Source organism: Plecotus auritus (genome assembly GCF_963455305.1).
Source record: "Plecotus auritus genome assembly, chromosome: 4".
NCBI lineage: Eukaryota > Metazoa > Chordata > Mammalia > Chiroptera > Vespertilionidae > Plecotus > Plecotus auritus.
In genome coordinates, this window is record NC_137775.1 from 175455906 (window position 1) to 175480576 (window position 24671).

The 24671-nt window shown below is 37.1% G+C and overlaps 1 protein-coding gene across 10 annotated transcripts in view; it reads left to right on the top strand.

Annotated features, from left to right (window-relative positions):
* HDAC9 (histone deacetylase 9) overlaps nucleotides 1-24671 on the top strand; it is a gene marked incomplete at its 3' end in the record, with an annotated part of 846383 nt that overhangs the window by 447290 nt on the left and 374422 nt on the right. For 6 of the 10 annotated variants that reach the window (XM_080665383.1, XM_080665387.1, XM_080665392.1 and 3 more), the window contains 4 exons: nucleotides 15181-15422; nucleotides 19091-19241; nucleotides 20208-20334; nucleotides 22572-22693. In XM_080665383.1, the coding sequence (XP_080521509.1) occupies nucleotides 15181-15422; nucleotides 19091-19241; nucleotides 20208-20334; nucleotides 22572-22693 (642 nt within the window). The remainder of the gene's footprint in view (nucleotides 1-15180; nucleotides 15423-19090; nucleotides 19242-20207; nucleotides 20335-22571; nucleotides 22694-24671) is intronic. The other 4 variants (XM_080665385.1, XM_080665388.1, XM_080665386.1 and 1 more) reach the window with 1 other exon arrangement.

Here is a 24671-nt window from a genome sequence, read left to right on the forward strand (position 1 = left end):
AAAAAATAGAACTTAACATTTTATATAACAAATGAGTTCTCAAGCTGCTGAATGTCTTCTGCTGTCTGATCTAAGTTATAATATGAATTCTGTGGAAAATAAAATTGATACTGTTGGATTCAGAATGGCTTTGCTAAGCTCTATGATTAGCCGTGTATTTCCTATGATCTTGGGTTACATTAATTTAAAATTACATTAATATCTGGAAGAACATTTGGGTAACTATTTTTTTCCCATTAGTTTTTTTTTTCTTACAATGCCTAAATACTAGGGCTATTTTGTTTGAGGCACCAAATTTCTTTAGTGGTTTGGCTACAGATCTATCACTAGGGTATAATGGCCAACCTTGTAGTAGTATTATTGTAGCTTTGAGGTACATGTGATGTGTCTTTAAAACCTCAGGTTTTTAAATATTCAGTATGAACCAAATCAACCCACACATTATTAACAAAAATTTTACCATTTCGCATAAATACAATATCCTGTAATTTCCAAACATTCCTTTCTTAAGGTCATTCAAATGTTGATTTCCATAAGATGTACTGGCCTTTTGAGTATACATATTATTTTTATATATTACTTATGTTGTTTACATATTAATATACTTACATTTAATATATATGGAATTGTAAACAATTACTATACAGATGGGAGCAGCTTGTTTATTTTCTTTATTTTATTTAAAGAGTTTTAATTGAGCAAATATTTATTCTAGATATAGCTTCATGCAGAGTATGTTATCTCTGCCTCATGGAAAAGAGATAAATTAGAAGGACAACACACCGGAATCTTTTAGTATGGAATATGATATAGTGACTTTCATTTAACATCATTCAAAATTAATGTTTACTATGATTTTAAATTAAGAAAACTAAAAAAGTAACACTTAAAAATAATGTACCTGTGCCCTTGTAAAAATATCATTAGCCTGTCCAGTACTCCTTATCCTCCCTCACCTGTAAAATAGGAATGATGATACAGTTGTTGTATCAAATGAAAAAAATCCATGCAAAAAAGTGGTAGCTACTACTCAGCACATATTGCTTATTTAAAAATGTCATAGTTCTTACTTATATTTTTGTCTTCCAGCTTACTGCTTACTGCAAAGAACTAGCAACAGTCTAAAATTAATATATCAATCTAAAGAAAAACAGAGCTTCTTTTATATGACCTTTTCTTATCAGCATAATCTGTTTCATAATTATGTTTTATTTTGGCTGCAGTAAACCATGGTAATTTTTAACCTTCTATATGAAACCAGTGAGGTAGAAATTAGAGAAGTGGCTTGGAAATTTGATAATCACAGGGAAGTAGCATATCTATATATTTAAAAGGCTAATATGCTGTCTGTCCGCCCAGTAGCTATGATGCACACTGACCACCAGGGGGCAGACGCTCAACGCCGGAGCTGCTGAGCTGCAGTGATTTGGCAGCAGCAGTTCTCGGGTGACACACCCCGAAACCAGCGAGAAGGGAGCCCAATTCTTTGCGGGGCCATGCGATTCCACCTTCGGCCGTGGGTTATGTTGTTGCTGGGGCACTGTCGCCCAGATTCTGGTTTTCTGCACACTTGCGTTTGTGTTCCACACCCTGTACGATAGCAACTTTGCAGAGTGCCCTCTCGCACTCTGGGACCCCTGGGGGATGTTAGAGAGCTGGTTTCGGTCAGATCCCCGCAGGCCAGGCTGAGGGACCCCACCTGCTGGAGGGACCCCCCTCACTCCACAGATGCTCCTCGAGTCACAGCGCCACCCCAGGTGAGGCTAGCCAGGGAGGGAACGTGGGAGGTTGGTTCCAGGACCTGTCTGGCCTGTCTCTCCCAGTCCTGCCCCGCAGGCCACCTTCTAATTAATTTCCTTTCAATGTGCACGAATCCGTGCACTGGTTCACCAGTATGAGAATAAAATTGGCCATAGTTTTCCCTGCAGTAAGGTTTGGCAGACTTTTTCTGTCAGGGTCTGATAGTGAATATTTTAAGCTTTGCAGGTTATACTACCTGCCTCTATCACACTCAGCTCTGACTTTGTAGTGCAAAAGCAGCCTTGGACAATACTGTGTTCTAATAAAACTTTATGAACACTGACATTTGAATTTCATATAATTTTTACATCATGAAATGTTTTTATTGTTATTTTTTAAATATTTTTAAATTGATTTCAGAGAGGAAAGGAGAGGGAGAGAGAGAGAAATATCAACGATGAGAGAGAATCACTGATTGGCTGCCTCCTGCATGCCCCACACTGGGGATTGAGCCATCAACCCAAGCAAGTGCCCTGACCAGGAATGGAACCTAGATCTCCTGGTTCATAGGTTGACACTCAACCTCTGAGCCACACTGGTTCCGCTACTTTTATTTATTTTTTAATCTTTTAGTATTGTGTAAATCAAAGCCCTGGTCAGGTAGCTCAGTTGGTTAGAGTGTTGTCTTGATACACTAAGGTGGCAGGTTTGATCCCAGGTTAGGGCACATTCAAGAATCAACCAATGAATGAATAAACAAGTACAATGACAAAATGATCTCTCTCTCTCTCTCTCTCTCTCTCTCTCTCTCTCTCTCTCTCTCTCTTTCTTTCTTTCTCCCCCCCTCCCTCTCTCCTTACCTCTCTCTAAAATAAATTTTTTAAAAAAGAATGTATACATCATTCTTAGGTAGCAGGTAGTAAAAAAAAAAAAAAAAAAAAAAAAAAGGTGAGGCTAGATTTGGCCTGTGAGCTATACTTTGCTGACCTCTGCTCTGCAGAATTCAGTTCCCTTTTAATACTTTAAATAACTTCTCATACTTTTGTTTGCACAAATGGTACCACTTCAAATTATAGAGTGATCATCTCAAAGCTATGCTTAAAATATTGAGAAGTATTCTGTAATGCTGACAATTCTCTGAATACAGGCTATTTCTATAAACAGATACTATGAGTTCTACCAGAAATAGACATTTTAATGACAGTCTAATTAAAGAGTAGCCAAAGAGAAAAAAATATTACATTTTCTTATGCCAAATTATGAATATCTTTAATTAATGCACAGATATAGACACATCTATTCCTATTTATTTATATATCTTTAAAAATTAGATTTTTCCGACAACTTCATTTTCTTCTTTGAGGTAAAGCCTCCCACTTACCTAATAAACTGAGCCTTAATGGCTAGTGATCATCTCTCATAATGAACAGGGAATTATGAACCAAAAATAGAAAGCTCTGAAATAAGAAGAAAAAAAACCCACCCAAGTCTATCCTGTCAAATCCTTTTTCATATTGTCAGAAAACAGCTGCTTCTTCCCTGTTGTTACTATTTCCCTTCTTCAATTAAAAAGTAAACTAAAAATGTATGAACAATACATTCAAAGCCCATTAACACTGTTTACAGTTCATTGTGATTGGGGCTCTCTACCTCTGATTCAATCTAGTGGGATTTAGTTAATCAAGTACTGACAATGACTTTATTATTAGGCAGTCTTTACCTGTGTGTTAAGAGATTCAGATTGGAGAGTAAGATGAATCTAAAGAATTGTGTAGAACCTACTAGACCTAATAGAAAAGGGTAAAATACCAAATTTTCAGTTCCTAAATAGAGTTGTTTCTAAAAGGAGCATTGAAACACACATGTTAAGAAAGACGCTTTGAATTCACCTGAAAATACACAACTGTCTCAAAATATGCAGAAATGTGTTCCATTACACATCTCTCTCTGGAACATACTGGCAGTTACAAGAAATGCTTCTCTTTACCGCTAAAAATAAAAAATGTGTGATATTATCTTAACAAAAATCTTCAGTCTCAATTATATCGAGGAATATCCCAACATGAACTTACTATATCGATCGCAAGAAGAATAAGAGTGCAGTAGCTGAGATCATGGACTCTATGGCTAGATGACTTGTGTTCTGATTCCTGTTGGACCACTTGGTGGTTTAAGGACCTTGACCAAATTCCTCAGTGGCCTCCATTGTCCTCATCTGAGCATGAGAATCCTAATTGTGTCTACCCCATAGGTTACCAGAGAGTACAACCTCCTGGTGTTGTAAGGAAGAATAAATGATTTAACATTTATTGTATAAAGCTTCAGAACAGTGTTAGCCCATAATAAGTGAAGTATTGGTGTTGCCTCCATAATTTAAATAAAAAGTACTGTCCGGACGAACTGATATTATGGTATTAGTCTCTCTTTTTTTTTTAACCCAGGTTTAGAAAGCCAAATTTAGAATTGGCATAGGGAAGTCACATTTCATTTGAATGCTCAAGCTCCAAAAACTCCGCGTAATTCCAGGCTTGCGTAATTATTGTAAAACTTCAGAGCTCTTGCTAAAAAAGGATAAGTGGGTATTTCTACTTCTGAGCAAAAGTGGTGCCACCATGTGGCAGTAATATAAACATAGGTGCCAATGCATTTGTCTGGCTCTGTTTGAAATTATGCAACGTTAGATGAATTTTTATTTCTTAACATTTACCTTCTCCCCCCAATTGTATGTATGAAGAGAAACTTTATTAATGTTTTCCAATTCAAAAATTCCAAAGTTCCCTAATTCCAACGAAACAGTAATGCATTGTTCTTTGAAACAATAGTAATGTAATTTGCCTCACATTTGAATTTGGCAACTAAAGCTACATTGCAGTTAGAACAATGATTTTCAAACTAAATTCCATGGCGTCTGGATTCCCAGGGAAAGGAGCCAGCGAGCAAGTGAGTGGGCGGGACATCAGTTTCCTTTCACAGTTTCACAGTCGATGGTTTTATAAGTAGGGACTGTTCATAAGATTTGACTTGAAGAAAGTGTCTAGCTGTTTCAACAAATGTCTCTGCTTTTTAAAAAGCCAATGCAATCCTATATTAGGAGGTTGTAGTTGGACTTTAAGACTTTTTGTTTTGTAGTAAAGATTCCATCCCAACTTAGGAAACAAGTGAAATCTGGAAAAGAAAAAAATGTGCATTGTCTGAGGTCCTATTCCCATTCTGCAGGACTACAGGGTCGAGGGCAGCAAAGGAAAAGACGTGGTTTGAATGGAAGAAAGGGAGTTCAGTGCATGGCGGTTCTGCCCTTTTCTCCGCCTACTTTCCTGAACCTTTCCATACATGCCATTGTCTTGAATACATTAAGCAGTGAAGCATTCAGACAGTATTGGAATACTTTTTTAGTGGCTAACGGTAATTTGTTCTTGCTGGCAGGAACCAAGAGCCAATAATTGCTCTTCTTTTTTTTAATCAAAACAGCACAGTTATACACTTCCACAAACACTGTTTCCTGATAGAAGACTGGTAACATATTCTTTGAAAAAAAAGTTCATTTGCTGAATAAACAAATGTGATTTGTTTAGAAAGTGTTGTTAGAAGGGGTATCTGCTGAGGAGGTCATTTATTCAACTGATATTCATTAAACTTACTAAGTTTATGTTACGTGTCAGATGATGGACAAAATTCTGGGGATAGAAAGTAATTCCCTGCCTAATTATTCGGTTTTCATAATGAAAAAGAGAGAGAGAGAGAGAGAGGGAGAGAGAGAGAATGAAGTTTTGTTAGACATTTGCAAATAGTAGTAATCTAGAATTTGTCTGTAACCTAGGAGAACTATAAATTATAGAAAAGAGACAGTTTGTCTCACCTTCATTGTCATTCTTAAAGGAGTAATTTTGCTCTAAATCTTAGGTCAGGGGTGTTATATGTGGCTAAATAAATAACTTTTTAAGGTTAACACCCATATTTACTATTTTAAAACACTGAAGTTTTACATCTACTAAAACTTCATTTACAGGTATCATTGTATCAGATTACATTTTCATCTCCAATTACAAAATAATATGCATTAGGTTTTTAGCTCCTGTTACCCTGAAGTCACATACACTGGCTTGATTTTGTTTCCATGCTGCGAGAAGCTCAATGAAGCTTTTACCTGGTTCTCAAATAGTAAGAAACTAGCAAACACTGCAATACTTTAGACCTAAGTGGGTATTACAAATGAGTTGGCAGTTCATGTTTGTGTTATGGTTTGTTATGACTGCTTAATTCAAAAGCATATTTGCAGAGAGGGAATTTGAATTAAGTAAATCAAAATAGTAAGGCTTTGATTAAAAAGTTAGCTTGCTCTAACTTAAATGTTGATATTTCAAGGCCTACTGATATTTTAGTCATTTGTGGTTATTTTTGTTTCCTGTTCAGACCCCTGGGAAATAAGAGAATAGTAAATCAAAGCCCACATTGCTTCTTGCATTTATTTTCTTTTCACTTATGCCATGTATTAGTGCACTTTAAAGAAACTGAAGACATGTATAACTTGAACAGAATCACTTTGAGGGAGAATTGTATTTCTGGACTAATCAATTTAAATAATTCTTGTTATAAAAATTATACGTTTCCTGTTTGAGAACTTACAAATTCTTTTTATTTTATGGCGATGCAATCATAAATATTAATAGTGGAAAGTCAGCTAAGAATAGTTGTATTACTAAAGTGAAATTTTGGCAGCATTGTCATCAAACTGCGGCTGTATTACTTGTTTTTCCATTTCCCATTTCTGTATGTTAGGCACATTTAAATATATTAATTTACTTTTTCAGAAAAAAAATGTACTTTCCAAGACTGAAATGATATTACACATTTCAGTGAAGAACCTTCAATAAAAAGTGCTTCAGTGTTTAAAAAAAACACAATTACTAGTTATTTTAGATAAAATATTAAAGAATTTTGATTAAATAACTTTATGAGGATGTATTCTTTTTTATTTACATTTAGTAATTTATTCCTTCATTTTCAAATTGGAGATCTAAAAAAAATTGCTAGCTTGCAGCATATGACTTCTAGCTAATTTTCTTTCTTATTTACTTATTATTGATTTTAAGGAAAGAGAGAGAAACATTTATTTGTTGTTCCACTTACTTATGCATTCATTGTTGATTCTTGTCTGTGCCTTGCCCAGGGACTAAACCAGCAACCTTGGTGTATCAGGACAATGCTCTATCCTGAGCTATCTGGTCAGGGCCATCTAATTTTCTAATAATCTATCATGGGGTAAAGCATTCTACTGAGGCATTCTATTGACTATCATTTATTCATTTATTCCTTCGTTCATTCCAGGTGTGCATTGTGGCATTACTTTTTTTTGTGCTGTACTAGGTATGGAAACTATAGTCATGGAACTTAAAGTAACGGTGAAGGAAGGCAGTTAAACAAATGTTAGGGAAAATAATTGCCAAATGTAAGAGGAAAATGCAATAGGACTCAGAAAGACATCCCACTTTTCAGCTAAGATGTGAAGGATAAGTAAGAAACAGTCTAGAAAAAATGGGGTGAAGTTGTATTTTAGGATGAGAGAAAATGTATGAGGAATCTCTGAGACGTGGGAGAGCATGGTGTGTTTAAGGAGCTGAGAGATCAGTGTGACTCACGTGAAGGGACAGTAGATGGTGTTGAGGCCAGAAAAATAAACAGGAAGCCCAGTGCAGGGACAGGCCAGCATGTTAACTATGGGGGTCCCACTGATGGGTTTTAGCCGGGAAAGTGACTGAGGACTGACTGCTTTTGCAAAACAGGCAGTGGTGGTAGTCAGATGTCGATGAGTTAAAACAATATTTGAATAAGAGTAGTAGTAAAAGAATATATATTTGAATAAGAACAAGAGTAGAAGATATCATTTCTGTTGAGTGAATAAGGGTAATAAAAGGGAGAGAAGGGAGTCAAATATCACTTCCATGTTCTCCTCTGTCTGCAGTAATTGAGACTAGAGGCTCCAGAGAAAGGGCAGCATGAGACAGCTGAATGGAGAGTGCCAGGAGCAGTGATACGTATGGGTCGCAAATTTGGAGTAGATGCTTAGGCAGGACATAGAATTGTCACAATGGAGGAAGTAAATGCAGTCCTGGGAATGGAAGAGATCCCCGTGGAGGGTCCTGGAGAGAAAATAGAAGCAGCCCAAGTGCGATTTGGGTGCACCAGCCTCACTGCCCTGAATGCATCGTGTTTTCTGCATAGGGTCATGGGTTGATCTTCTGCATCAGAGTTTGAGTTTCTTGAAATCGGTTCCTTCCTTGTTGACTGAAAACTGTTTTTGCATGTAATGGGGCTTTATAAATATTTGCTGAATAAAGGAGTGAATTAAAAAATAGGTCATCTGATGATATTATAAAAACAATTACTTAAATATTGTAGATACATACAGTGCTAAACAGTCTTGATCCATTCTTTAGAAGGTATAATAGTTAAGTTATGAGGCAAAGGACAAGAGGCATAAGATACAAACCGGCACCAGGCATACCCTGTCCTCATTTGGATTTATGATATAACCAACACCATCTAAAGAATAAGTATATAAATAAGATTACAAAACGGTATTTTTTTTTTGGATCCACGTCAGTGTTAGGAATGGGGTGGTTGGGGGAGCAGGATTTCAGAGAAGGAAATATCAAGGTGATTTCAGTTAATGTAAATCAACTTCATGGAGTTGAAGGAAGAAACAGACTTACGTTGTTTATTTCCCAAAGCCCATGGCTTCTACCTGAAAAACTCTCTCCAGCGATCAACATAACCAGTGATGAGGAAGTAATAATGAAACTGGAGTGAAGAAAGCTACACATCCCCGTGACTGGGCCAGAGCAAACTTTAGGATTCTTTGAGGTGGATTGACATCCCACGTTTAAAGTGGGATGGTTAGTCCTCAGACTATAATGTGCTTCTTAGGGATCTTCTTTCACCCAGCTCCCTACACCTCTCCAGTTTCTGCTCAAGAAGGCTCACAATGAAGACTGTACTTGTGTTGACTGACCAGGGATCAGTACAATTGCATAGATGCATCCGAAGAGTTCCATACACAGACAGTATACAGATGACTTCATACTTGGTGGTGTCACTTTGTTATTCCTTATTGATGCTGGTTTGGCTGGAAAGTACAGAAACACAGGACAGGGCAGTGTATACATATACAGAAGATGACAACCTCTCTGCACTACCTGACAAGCTAGCATCAGGGCATTCGTACTGAGCGGAGTTTCAGAGATCATTAGGGTACATGCTGACATATTTTAGTAGAACTAGCCTGCCCTGGCAAAGCCTGGCAAAAAGAGACAAGTAGAAAAAGATTAGTGAAAGATGTCTATCCTTGCTGAAGTTTTACATGAAATCCTGCCAAATATGCCATGTAGCCTAATTGTTATTATAGGCTACACTTTGAGGAAGCCCTGATTACATGTAAATGAGGCAGTTCGTCCACATTCTTTTTTTAAAATATATTTTTAATTGATTTCAGAGAGGAAGGAGGAGTGAGAGAAACATCAATGATGAGAGAATCATTGATCGGCTGCCTCCTGCACACCCCCTACTGGGGATGGAGCCCACGGCCCAGGCATATGCCCTTAACCAGAATCGAACCTGCGACCCTTCAGTCCACAGGCGGACGCTCTATCCACTGAGCCACGCTGGCTCGGGCTCATCCACATTCTGAACTACTGATATGACTACATAGTTGACTGGACAATGTTAAAGCAGAAAACAGCGCAGCGGGCAGCCTTTTCCGGTGGGCAGTCAGCAGGCCCAAACGGTCACAGAGGAAGCAGAAGGGATGATCAGAGCAACATTTGTTTCTCCCCCGATCCAGAATGTGTAGTGCATATGTCCTCGTGCCCTTGGCTGTGGACAACCATTTCCTTGGTATGAAGAACTTAATTTCCATACAATCTGGCTCTGAGCAGTGCTGGTGATGCCATGCCCCACGTTGTAGCTGCTCTAACTATGCATAACTAAGATAGTGAAACATGGTTCCAGTTTTTATGCATTTTTTCAAGTTTCAATTTTTAACTAAGTTGACACATACAAATTGGTGGTGAGATTGTGCCTATGGCATTTTTTTGTGTGAAAACCTGTATTTTTTTTTCCCCTCTGCTGCTTTGAGATCTCATTTCAGAGGAGCAACATGAACAGTCTTCAGTCACAGTCGGGATAGTTGTAAATGGTCAAAATTGTGCGTTCTTAGAATTTTTCCATCCATGGGGTTTGACAGTTGTTCATTAAAAACATTAATAAAAGGGAAGGCTTCCTGTTTATAAGTCAGCCGATAAAGTAGCAACCAAAGATTCCTGCTTTGGAACACAGGAAAATTCTTCCTACTTACCTGTGCTATAAATACCAGCATCGAAAGTGAAGAAGTAAGAAACACTCTGAGGCTACCAGATGACCTCAGCACTCCGAATTAACCTCCTGAACAGCTGTGGTATTTAAAAGAAAAGCATTTGTCACAGAAATTTAATTATGGCTGCACAGGTATGCATGTTGCTTAAATAAATGTAATTATTATAAACATCTGTATGGTCTGAGATTTTTATTTTGAAATGGGGGGCTTTTGTTTCCATGATTATTCAAAACTAAAAAATTTTCAAAAAGATTGCATGAGTGGGTAAGTGCTGAACGGAAGAACTATCAAAGAACAATTTAAAGGACCCTGAAGAAGGAATGAACAGGACTTTGTAAAGTAGTATTTAAAACTAGCTAATATCTAATGTGGAAATGCTCTGAATGGAGATTTGGTATTAGGATAATTATATATAATATAACATGTTGGCATGTATTTGAAATGTCAGACAAACTGGGTAAGTTCAAATGAAGTTACGAGGTCTTGCGATCTGTTAAGAAAACACGATTCATTTCTAAGTAATGCTAACACTAATATTTGTTGTCATCAACTTCTTTCTAATTTATGTATCACTGGCCACCTGTTCTAAGTAATTTGTAAGGAATTGGCATGTTCCTAGACAAGCAGTGTGTGAGCAGGGATGATTCCATCTCCCCACTGTTAAAATCGGTGGTTAATTTTTCCTTGTAAGTTGATTATTTCTAATTATGATAATGCAGCAGCTGCGGACAGTGGCCTTTCTTTCACATTCTGGGATATGAAAGGAACTGTAACTTGTTAAAACTCGGTCCTGGCATTGTGTTACTATTATTGCTCCTGGGGAGGCTTATTAGCCTGTCACAGAAGACATAAGAAAAATCCATCATTCCTTTTGGAATACGATGAGTCTTTGTCACCCACAGTGCAATTAATGTTAAAAATAGAAAGAATGGCTATGATATGATTATGATTAGCCAGAGATGAGCTATTGTCCAAGTAGCAGGCACTAATCCAACAGGCCAAAGATGACCTATACAGCACCATCAGTTTGCTGATTGCCATTTCTCTCCGAGTTTGATGAAATATTCATGCCTTCGCTCTCCTCTCTGCAAGCACTATTGATTTCTTGTATAAACGCTGCTATATTTAGTCTAGACAAATGGAATGTGGATTGCTGCTGAATAAATTGGATGAAAGACTGGGATCTTGCCTGCCGCTTTCTCTCAGTCTTGGGCAATTATTTATAATCAAGAGTAGTTTTTGTAAGTTGAGGGTGATTTTTCACAATTTAGTGATTAGTCTCTGAACAAAGGCAAGCAGTTAGACACAATCATTTCTGTTGGGATAGCAGGTTAAGAAGTCAAATTACCCTTTGAGGTTTACAATAGCTGTTTTAGAGAGTTCTGGGACATTTTTTCCTTATCTTTTTTTGTGGGGGGGGGTTTTAGGGGTTCGATGTTTACAGTTCATAGGTAATAAGAATACCAGAAAGAAGAGACCACAGGGTCTCTTGAAATTTGTCATTTGCTGTATAGGGTTAAATTCTGATTTTTGTTTATTGGCATTTTCATGGAAAAACTGGAGGCTGCAGTTTGGCCTTTTTCATGTAAAAATGAAATATATCATTAACAGCCTTTGCGTTTGGTTGGAATTATGCCAACTCTATAAATTAATGTTCCAAATCTCATGTTACTCCGGTGCCTGAAAGGAAAGTTCTACATTGGACTCTGCATCTAGAGATCTGATGGGCCATCATCTTCATTTAGTTTCAAACTTGGCTCAGTTTTAATAGCTTTCCTTTCACAGAGATCATGATTTAAAAGACATTGTCTACCAAACTATGGCATATTAATGAGTTGTTTACCATTTTCTATTAAAGTGGTGTCACCATCAACATAAACTTCTGATCAATACATTGTGGGGGGGGGGGGATAACCAGTGTTTGCAACCCAAGACTAACACTGTCCCCTCTCCCACCCCCACTCACAGGTGCACACACATGCCTGTGAACACACTAATCAAAAGATAAGCAAGGACATGAATGTTTCTTTCCATTTGCAGCTTAACTTCTGTAGACGGGATTTCTATTCGGCTTTCCTGACTCTCTGAAAATAGCTCTTAAATTGCATGGAATATTAACTTTGTGGTTCCCAACCTGGAATCTGGAAATCTCAGTTACCTCCAGTAGTGGTCAGAGCATTGGATGCCATTTGGAAGAACACAGAAAAGTAGAATGAGGAAAAGTATTCATATTTTCACCCCTACTACAGCCATCGTCTCCACTGCATTTCACCAGTCTTTGCTGTTAAAATTCAGAGAGTAATATAATTAAAACCCCAGTAGATGTGATATGCTCTGTGAGGGTTTGGAATTTTTGTCTTTTTTGTTTTACTAGTAAACCCCAGCATCTGCAATCAGGCCTGGCAACTTAAAGTTCTCAATAAATGTATATTGACTAAATTAAATTCTATTTATTTAGTGTAAAGAGATATCATAGGGTATACTTCACTTTTATTGCTGTGGTGTGTTTTTTTCATTTAATGCTGTAACAACATTTTTCATGTTCCCATAAACATTTTTAATGATTGCATGTTTTTACACCTAATGGACATGACATATTTTCCTTGGACATTTCCTTGTAGTTGGTGATTTCAATGAAAACAATGGCACTTCAGTAAACAGCACTGAACTATTTCTTCCTGTTAGTATTATCTTCTTAAGATAGATTCCTGGAGTTGGCAAACCTGAATCAAATGGCAGAAATATTTAATATATATTAACAAATTGTTTTTTTTCAGAAGTTGTAAACCAATTGGCAGTGTCTTTTATAATTTATAGTTGTCTAGTTTGTTGTATGCTTACAATGGGACAGAACACACACATATACACCAACCATATATCTGATATTTAATAATTAGAAAATGATGCCTTATTTTGACTTCAAAGTTGCCTTGCTTTTCTAGTAAAGGTGAAATTTTTGAGTTGCTTATCTATATTCCCGTAGTTTCTTCTTTCGTTCCCTAGAAGTTTCGGTGTTTTTATTTTCTAATATGTAACAAATATACAATTTTATTTCCATACTTGCTCCTAATATTTTTGTTTTGTGACTACATAGTGTTGATGTTTTATTTTACTATACAGGAAATTACCATTTTTATGTAAATAAAGAAACCAAAAGCATTTATTGGGGGGTGTGTAATGTTGTAAGTCTTTTAGTGAATTATGCAATTTAATCCTTTTAACAACTCTGTTACTCTTCGCTGTAATTATCTCCACTGTACATATGGTGAACTGAGGCCTAGAGAACTCATGGTCACAGTTAGAAGGGTGGGAATGGGAATTTAGATTTTAGATCAGAGGTTGAAAATAGGCAGCCTGCATGTCAAAGTTTACTTATAGCAGCTTTTTTGTTTTTGTTTTCTTGTTCCCATAGTGTTAAAATATTTTAACTTATTTTTATTTATTTATTTTGAATATATTTTTATTGATTTCAGAGAGGAAGGGAGAGTGAGAGAAAGAGAAACATCAATGATGAGAGAGAATCATTAATCGGCTGCCTTTGCATGCCCCCTACTAGGGATCAAGCCCGCAACCCGGGCATGTGTCCTTGATTGGAATTGAACCTGGGACCCTTCAGTCCCAGGCCAATGCTCTATCCACCGAGCCAAACCAGCTAGGGATAAGTTATTTTTAATTGACTTCTCTCTACTCTGGATATGTATTGTCTGTCTTTCTTTTTTTCCACCTGTAATTACTTGGGTCTCAGTAGTGGCTGACCACTTTAGCAAAGACCTATCAGTTCATTTGGCCTACATTCTCCCTCCAAAATCCCTATTATCTTTATCTAAATCTGTTTTATTCAATTACATACTTTTCTTGATTCCTGTGGCCAAAGGTCATATTCAAAATATTTAACAACCAGTTTGGCATATACACTGACTAATCAGGATGGATGCCAGCCGTAAACAGCTGGCATATCTGCATATCTACCCTGTCTGTGAGCTCTTGTGCTTATCCCACTCCTGGGAGTTATCTCATAGAAGTTGTGCTGAAAATTTTATACACATTATCTAACTTAATTTTTATAAATTTAAATATCTATAGTTATTTTCAGATTATTCAAGCTTTCTTCATCCCGTTACTTGATTGAATATTTGTTCTAAGCATCCTAAAAAATATTTTATGCGTGTTTACTTTAGGAATAAGGTGATTGCCATACAAATCATTACCATTTAAAAACCATCACAGAGACCAGTCAGTGTGTCTCAGTGGTTAAGCGCCGACCTGTGAACCAGGAGGTCACGGTTCAATTCCTGGTCAGGGCACATGCCCAGGTTGTGGGCTTGATCCCCAAGCGGGGTGTGCAAGAGGCAGCAGATCAATAATTCTCTCTCATCATTGATGTTTCTATCTCTCCCCATCTCCCTTCCTCTCTGAAACCAATAAAAATATGTTAAAAAATAAATAAAAACCAGCACAGAGAAGCTTGGCTGCTTTCATTCCTTTATGGCTGGCCTTGGCTTCCTTGCCAAGGTTGATTAACTAATGTGCTCACCATTTCCCACATTTCAGCATGCAGATTTGTGTTTTTCTTTGATGGATCCAATAGCCCAACATTATGTAAAAAGCTCTAACTTAGAATCTATCTTCAGACTCTAGTTACAAACAAACATGTTTGCAAGCATTCAAACTTGGTTGTGTTAGAAGTTCTCTATTAAAACATGACTTCCTTTCCTCAGTAGAGTTGCATTTTTGGCCCTAAGTTAACTTGACCGTTGTACGTGATCCAGTAGAATACGTTTTATGAACAACTTTGATGCCTTTAAATAATTGGAATCATCTCTTTGAAAAGGGGAAATGTGGACAATTCAAGGCAGAGTACCAATTACTGGGGGGAAATTAGCACATGGTACATTTTATCAAAATTGATATACAAAAGACCTGTTATCATCATTGAAAAAAAAAAAGACTAGATTTGTTGGTGTAAAATTTGTTGCATGGGTATAGTGTCTTCCTTTTTGTCTATGTTCAACATTGATTTGGACACAGACACCTCTCTTATCATCCTTTCCTTTTTCCCCCTGTTTCTCCAGTGGATGTAAAGTCAGAGGTTCCTGTGGGCCTGGAGCCCATCTCCCCTTTAGACCTACGGACGGACCTCAGGATGATGATGCCCGTGGTGGACCCTGTCGTCCGGGAGAAGCAGCTGCAGCAGGAGCTACTCCTCATCCAGCAACAGCAGCAGATCCAGAAGCAGCTCCTGATTGCCGAATTTCAGAAGCAGCATGAGAACTTGACACGGCAGCACCAGGCCCAGCTTCAGGAGCACATCAAGGTAGCAAATGTGTCCCTGCCTCTGACCTTTGCACTCAGGGGGTCCTGGGCGGAAGATGGAGCACTGAGGGGATGGTACCCTGTTGTTTACACATGCAAGTAGGGCTTGGAGGAAATGGTGGTTGCACTGGGGGAAACCTTGGTAAGTGCTAGGAAGGCTGACTAAACACCTGCTTTGCTTCTTAAAGGGGCCTCTACCACTCTTTATCCTTTAGTTTACAGCATCAATAGTATGGAATAGTAGCCTCCCACTCTTTTTAAAGATTCTCTATTGCATGATTTTGTTCATTTGCCCCATCTATTCTCCACCAGTAAGAATCATTAGCCTCAGAGGGCTCATTTTATATATCTATAAAGAATCTGCTTATATTATTTATCAGAAAGGATAATTCAGTCACTTATTTTTCCCCCTAATGTTTCTTATGAAAAAGACCTCATACTGTATACATTAGAAACAATAACATAAAAAGCTCAAGAGAATTATATGAAGAAACTGATACAAATATTTTCAGTATTTTTATGAGTCTAATGGACTACAGATTATAATTCATTTAGAGTGTCGGCAGTTGTAGACAATTTCGACTCAAGTTGTTTAAATTATTCTAAGAGGAGAAATAGGTCCATGTCCCATAATTTTTTATGATGGGTTATTTTCTTGTCAGGTTATTTTAAATGTCTATGTACTTCCCCTTTATCTTCAGAAATAAGTATTACTTTAGCTTTGTTTATAAAATGTTTTTCAACTTCTTGACAAAGACATTTAAAAAAACCTATTTTGGTCTGATTGAATAGATGTCTAATTTGAATGTATTAGGACAGAACTCTACAGCAGCAAATATTTATAATAAAATATTCATGTTATGTTCAATTCCTTCAAAATGACTTAAATATGTTATTTTATTAATATGATAAATTATATTATAGATGCTCGATCTATTACTCACATATCAAATAACAGCACATTTCTATGGAGTTAATATAGATAACTACATTTTACCACATTAATATTACAGTGTCTGGGAAGGTAAAAATGCTCTCTTCTTCCCTGTGTCCCTTATTTTATAGGATATTTCCTTAGACTGAAAGGTCTATTTTATCTTATTTTCCAAAATAACATTCTTCAACACCTAATATAAGCCATAATAAAATTTTTATTTTACCAGTGAACTTTACTAAATGAACTCTTCCAATTTATTGATCTACAGGATACCTTAAGAATAAGAGTGAGGATTTTGTTTGGGGTCTCATGTGGAATCAGTCGTACATAGCTATATTTTGTAATAATAGGACCTTCATTTAGTTTATAGACTTTTTTTTTAATGATTCTGAAGCATATTATTTGACCTTTGAAACAATAATAGGAAAATTGATGTTTAGATCTCCTTCATCATTCGAGGCACGTTCATATAGCAATGATGATGAGTAATGTTTTCCGTCATTGTTTAAGGTTTAGGTAACTGTGTGGTTCATTCTGCTCTGATAGGCGAGTCATGTTGCCCTAAGTACAGGGCAATACTGATAAGTCCCCGCCTACTTCAGTTACTTCTTTTCATTCACGTTTGATGTCTTTTGTAATTGTAAACATGAATATAACATTTTAAATGAATTTATTATTTCAGTTTACTCAAAAATTAATAGTAGCAAGTCGGTAATTAATTGTTACTTTGGCCAAGCAAAGTAACATGGTAGGTTTACTGACACCTGGAAAATATGAGAAAGAGGAGGCTCTTGGAAGAAAAAGTGACTCTGAGGTAGCTAAAGGAAAATTTAACTTACAGATGATTTTCCAGGACAGTAAGTTGTTTTCTCAGAAACTGAAGACAGACATAAGATTTTACATTTAAGAAGGCTTTTGCTTTTCAAAATTGTTATTGTTTTCCATTTATCTATGGGTAAAGCTAAAAATTGATGATTTTAGCATTCATTTTGATTTGATTTTAATGAGGAAGACAATTCATGAGGCCTTATTTATGTTAGCACTTGAATCCTTGGCTTCTATAATAAACATCTGCTGAGTTAGATGCTATTATCCCATTTTTCCACCTAGTAAACTGAGGCAGAGAGAAATACTCTAATCTGCCCAGGGCCACACGGAAAGTAGCTGGTGGTTCCATTATTTGTAGTCTCGCCTTGTTTGTCTCCAAAGCTATCCCAATCATGCCTGTCCCCTGGACCAAAACGTCTGAAGCTGGAGGGATGACATTTTATTTCCGTTTTTTTTTTTTTCAGCCCCATTCCTATAGTCTTCAATAATGAATGGTGGCTATGGAAATTAAATTTAGAGCCTTTCTAGATTCCTAAGATAGATTAAATTTCAATTCTATTGGGGTTTGGGTGAAGAACTGAATCTATTTAACCAATCCTAATATCTGTACAGAATTAATATTCAAGGCAGAATTTTAGCAAAGTTCTGAGTTCTCCTGTTACAATGGAATATCTAAAAACACCCAGTAAAGGACTGGTATAGCAAATCCAAAATGACAAAGATTTAATATAAAGAGTACCCAGAAATGCTTCTAACCCTATCTTTCTGGTAGGGATGACGCTATTATAGTTAACACATTGCCTGACGCTGCCATTCCACAGTGCTTTTTATTTTCATTCTGTTACTTCTGATCAGACATTTCATAGCTTTGAGTCACTACCTAATATAAACAGCATATTGACTAACTTCACTGGTATTGAGAGTTAAAAATAGTGATAATAATTAAAAGTAGTATGGTTCAAACTTACAAACTAAATTTCATGTTCGTTATGGGCATGATGTGTGAGGGCAATTATTTCTCTGTCTTATGTATGAGGAACCGAGGGTCTGTATAGTTTAGTAACTTGCCTAGATCGCGTATCTGGTAATGTCAGAATCTAAGTAGAACTCACAGTCTTTACTTATTCCTCAGTGGGCATGTTTCCTATTATTCATAGAGATCAAATTCTCACTCTGAGGGAAAGCTGACATCTTGCAACAGTTATTAAGAATGCTTCCTATTCATGTTATTCATTGTTTGGAAATGAAATCAAGGGATGCAGACAAGCAAACCACAGTGCATTGAAGTGCAGTTTAATGGAAGTGATTTCTTGATCAATCTCTCTCATCTGAAGATTTTTGTGTGCTCGGTCTTCTGCTGTTTTGAGAAATGAGCCTACTGTGGATAATAGGTTACATTAATCCATTGAGAATCTTCTCTGTAAGGTTTTGAAATTCTTAACACTGATTCTATTTCAGGTATACTTCCCCAAAAATTAACTTGTTTCTCATCATTCTATTCAGTTAATATTCATTCTATTTCTTGGGATAGGAATGGAAGATTTCAGTTGTTTATTTATAATGGGGAAGAAGTGATAAAGTAGACTCTGGACAGTTCCTGCCTTCACTTGGGTTTGTATATTTCAGATGACAAAAGCTACTCAGGGAACTAAAGATCTGAGTGAATTTGGTAATGATTTTTGACAGGTCATGAAACTCCCTAAAAATGACCTTATGGATGATGTTAAGACCATCTATGGCATTCGATGCTTGCCTTTAGACTTTAATAATTTATCAGAAAAATGGGTAAACATGTCAACTAAATCCAAGCAAGTTCTAAAAGCTCACAGCATTTCGATTTTGGTCAGTGATGACAATGAAGCTTAAAGAAAGTGCACACTCTCATGTCTTTCTCTTCTCGTAAGTTGCAACAGGAACTTCTAGCCATAAAACAGCAACAAGAACTCCTAGAAAAGGAGCAGAAACTGGAGCAGCAGAGGCAAGAACAGGAAGTAGAGAGGCATCGCAGAGAACAGCAGCTTCCTCCTCTCAGAGGCAAAGAGAGAGGACGAGAAAGTAAGAGGCACCAGGGTAAAAGATGACCCTCTTCCCTCCCCTTTCACCCATCGCCCTGCAGAAAGAAGCCTGAGAAAGAGTGGAATTGAATTTGTCAAGATTGCCTGCTTTAAACTATAAGAATAAATTAGAGACTTGAATGTAAAGCTTGGCCTCGCCTATCAGCTCTCTGCATTCAGTCTGCAAAGTATCTCAGGGCGTAAACAAGGCATTGTTCAGCAAATATACTAATTTCTACTTTTTTGAATTTCAAAAATAATGTTACAGTAAAGCAATCCAGCTCAGCCATACTGTTTAAGCATAACCTTTCTCTGGCTCATGTAATAATTGCTCTGTGAGTCCAGTCTGGCCTCTATTTAGTTTTTGAGTAGTGAGACCTTGGGAAGATTTAAGGCAGAACATTTGTAAAAATAAAAAGCTATCCACAAGAGGGAGACAGATCCAAATAATTCCCTTGCAATAAGGTCAGTTCAAAATCAGGGTGTCGCAAGGTTTAAAACTGGATGAGTTGAACCGGAATTGTCAGCAGGATTGATTTGTTTAATGCTCAAAAGAGGCTTTTTTTAAAAGTTGGTTTTTCAAAATAGTGATTCAAAAAGATCATTTGATGCGTTTAGTCACTTACAGGGTTCCCCGAGATTCTTGATTTTTAAAGGGCAGTGTTTTGTTTCCCAGCAGTATTTTGTTAAAGCTTAGAAAAAAGTATTAATTCCGGGACTCCCCTCTCTGCAAAAGCAATTAAGGAAATCATTGAAGGTCTTTTGAAAATTGGCAGTTTAATCAGGAGTTACAAAAGCTTCCTATGCCATTTTCTAATGCCCGTGTAGACTCTGGTTTCTTCCTGTGATAGGAAAACTTCATATGCTGTGACCAGTGGTGTTACTTCTTAATTTTTGCTAAATACCTTAGAAGCATGAAAGGACACAGCTCTGAGTCAGCATCTGTTTCTGTCCGTGTGTGTTTCAGGGGCAGTGGCAAGTACAGAAGTAAAGCAGAAGCTTCAAGAATTCCTGTTGAGTAAATCAGCAACAAAAGACACTCCGACTAATGGAAAAAATCATTCCGCGAGCCGCCATCCCAAGCTCTGGTACACGTATGTGCAGTGTTCAGCTGTTTTCATTACCCAGGGATAAAGAACACAGGTTGTGTACTCAGCCCATGTGGGGCTTGCCGGTTCTCAGCCATGTGGTGCTGGGTCAAGTTCTTGCATTCTCTACCATCCCGTTTCCTTCTCTGTAAATGAAGGCTAATAACAGCACCAGCCCCCTCAGCCTGCTGGGGGAGTCCTATGAAATAATGTGGTAAAGTGTGCAACAGAGGGCAGGGCTTACTAAACGTGAGCGGTATCATCTTGAGGGCCAGGGAGGATATATGTTCTTTCCTCGATGAGTAAACTGACAAGTGTGGGATGGGGCCTAGAAATGAATCCATACTTTGCATGTTTCTAGTCTCGGACGGCGCCTCTGATATCTTTACAGTAATTTCTGAACATTGGACAGGTTGAGATTTCATTTTACTTGGCTTGATATAAGATGGAGAGCTGAGCTATTTTAAAAAGTCCAGACTTTTTTTTTTAATTTAAAACATAAAAAGGGAAGGGAAAGGAAGTGAAGGATGGTAACTAAATAAATCGAAGTCTTCAGTGACTAGTTTACCCCTGCGCACATCACCCGGTCTCTTCCCTCCCTATGAAATGAGTGTAGACTGGCTTCTGACACACAGTGGGCCGTGTAAGACATTGTGGTATTGCAGTTTTTATGGACATGTTTTCCCAGGTCCAGTAAAGAGTTACTGTAGAGTACACAGTTCTTTCTGCAAAACATAGAGCAGGAGGTGTTTTTCAAAATCAGGACAAAACTTACAGGCAAAGCATATTTGGCTATAGACTAATAGATAAAAGTTTAATTTCTCTCATTTCATAAATGTTTGCCTCATGACCATAGGATTTTACACTTACATATTTTCAATCTGTCACATCATGAGGATAAAGGAGTAAATATTTGATTACTCTGTTACAATGAAATTGTAAGCACCCCAGGAATTCTATTTAAAGGGCTGTTGTACTTATATTTTGTAAGTATCTGCCCTTCTCTGCATCAAAAGAAAGGTAACAGAAGCAGATGCTGTATAAATATAGTGGTAATCATAATTTCTATCATGTATGTCAATTCACTTGAGAAACCAATCCAGAAAGACAACTTTCAAGTGTTCAGTTAACATCACAGTCTTTAAAATGAAATGCAGTTTTATTACCTAAAATTACAAACATAATTTATAAGGAATTCATATTCTTTCTTAGTTAAAGCCTAGTTTAAGAAGAGAGACTTTTTAAAATCCTTAGCCAAGAATATGTTCATTGATTTTGGAGAGAGGAAGGAGGAGAGAGAGAAATATCGAAGTGAGAAAAAAATATCTCAGTTGCCTCCTGTTCAAACCCTGACCTGACCTGCAACTTTCTTAGTGCACAGGACAATGCTCCAAACAACTGAGCCATATGGTGCTGGGTAAAGTTCTAGGAATTATGGAATCTGAATTTAGTACTTATTTACAAGGTGAAATACCTTTAAACCAGTTAATTCTTGAGAATGCAATTCAGATGAATCCCAGTGGAATAACCACCTTGTTGGCGATAACAGGCCCTATCCATTGTTTTCTTCATATATAAAAATTATAGATGTTTACATCCACTGGCTAGTCTATGTTCAGTCCTGTAAACTATTCTCCAGTCACACAATTGCATCTCTTTCCCTGTATTTATGCATAAAAGAGAAAACATTTTGAAACATCAGTTTTGTATTGAAGAAGGAAGCGGTCCCCAGTCTTCACCTTGGACTGGTATAAGTCCAGAGACCTGAGGCCGCCACAGTGCTGTCTTTTCCATAGAAAAACTTCTCGTGCACTTCCACGTACTAGCTAGCAATTTCAAAAACGAAGTGCTCCATGTCATTGCTTTTACCTTGGTTGTTCTACATTATTGACTGAAAAGGATTCGGATGATGACTTTTTCACTAGTATGGCTCTTAAGAAAACATACACAGTAATCTCAGATTATCACAACTCAGGCTTGTGGTAAACTCTCTCCTTCAATAAAACAAACTCTTCTGTGTGAGTGTGTGACCAAGCACACGTGGGCATTCTTGGGGATCCTGAGGCATTGCGTAACATACTGCTGTCGTGAACTTGGTTACATGAGGCTGTGGTTTGTACACACTAAAAAGAAAGAACATAAACACAGCTGAGACACGTGTACAGCATGTGCAACTGATTATTGCTGACCAACATGCAGGAAAAACTCCAGTGCAAGTGGTGACCCCTTCTTTTCTCTTATAGGGCTGCCCACCATACATCATTGGATCAAAGCTCTCCACCCCTGAGTGGAACATCTCCGTCCTACAAATACACATTACCAGGAGCACAAGATGCAAAGGATGATTTCCCCCTTCGGAAAACTGGTAAGTGGGTCTGTTCCTCCATCACATACCTGCACTTTCATTTTGCCTCTAGAAGAAAGTCAAAGGATTTGAATCAGAGCTATTATGCCCTCTGCACCCATGGCCTCAGCATTAACAAGTGTGTTTGGTCGCAGGCATGCACACATGTACACACACACACACACACACACACACACACACACACACATCCCCGTCGTTACAAAGTGGATTCAATCTGTAATTGAAGTACCTTTTGTAATTTAAAAGCTTATCATATTTGGATTTTAGTCAGGTTATCTTATTAGCAATGAAGGGTAACATTAAGGGAAATAGAAATTTGATTTTTCAGAAAATTCTGATCTTTTCCATTAATGAGGACCTCTATAATTTTCACCATTTATCTGATTTTCTGTTGAGCCTCGGTTATTTACCGCAAAAATGGGAATAATAAAGTTTTCTTTTCAAGGTTTTAAAGACCTTACATTTCAGTTGTTTAAGTGATGAAAATAGATAAGGCTAAAGGTACCTCCCGAGTAAGTGACTTGCCTAATGTCTCGCAGATCACAAGAGAACTCAGAGTAAGTTTTGTACCTAATAACCTTATGTAGTTTTATTAAAATGGGCCTTGGGGACTGGGACAGTGCAGCTTCTATTTGGAATTTAGCCAGCAGCCCTGTGGCTGTAAAGCCTGTGTTCGTTTCAACATCTCCTTCTCCTTTGTGAGCCCTCTGATGTGTGCATTTTTAACATGTTAAATGCTCTTACCTCTGTAATAAATATATTTTAAGACTTTAGCAAGATATAAGCATAAATAGCATTCATGTACATTTTGTTCAAAATTGTGTTATTTCTTTCAAATATGGCTCTTTAGAGAAAGTTGTGAATTTAAAAACTTTTATATCCACAGTGTGATCTGAACAGGTATTCATAGAAAATAGTTTGGTCCATTGTATTTTACTCAGGTCTATTTGAAGAAGTATAGGTCAGTGTAATTTGTATATGAAATCTACAGAGAGAAAATGATTTTAACTAATTATATGTATTTTCCCAAGCAATTTTGAATACTTAAAATGGATATACATTGTAAAAACACATGCTGAAGCTATTTTCTCTCATATAATTTACCTGTAGCAAAATGAAGATTTAAAAATCAATCATGAGTAAGAATGTATTACTTAATGTCTATTGTACCGGGCACTGGGAAGGATTGTCAATATTGCAAAGCAATCCTTGTCTTTTTTTTCTTTTAATAACCCAATATCTCACCATTTCTACTGAAAAAACAATAGATACAGTAAAATACTTCAAGAAGGGTATGCAAAGGGAAGAATGAATTTTATGTATTTCATCAGAATTTAACACAATTATCTACAAATCAGATTGCCTTTTATATAAATAAACATCTCTGGGATAAAAGAAAGAAAGCAAAGAGTGAGTCTCCATGTATTTCTAAAATACAGAGTACAGTTTATGAAAATCGATCCATAAAGGACATGAGTTTTAGAATGTGCGGTCTTTGATCTGCAGCCTTGACATTTACTTGCACCAATGGCTTGTGTAGGAACTATTGACAGAGATTATGTGAATATGGCCCCAGGTCTCAGGGCAATGACTGGCATTCAAGAGCCCATGGAGTCACTAAAAGGAAAGAAAACACAAGTCCCCTTATGGCAGGAGGTTACTGATGAGTGATACAGTTACATCCACAGAGAAAGCCTTCTACCCTGCTGTGCACACAGCCTTTGAATGTATTCTTTCCACTGGGAGACTGAAAACTGACTGCAGAAGAAGTGGCCTTTGGAATCAGTAAGCATCCAGAAAGAAAATCTGATGTTTTTAATACTGTAGGACAAGTACAAAAAACCCATACTTTGTGTCCCATTGTTTCCATGAGAACAGTTTAGGATTTTTCCTCTCAGAAGAATGAATAGCAAGCTCTTAATTTATTCTTTTAGCCATTCTCATCCCCAACAAAATTAAAAGAGAAATCCTGTTCACA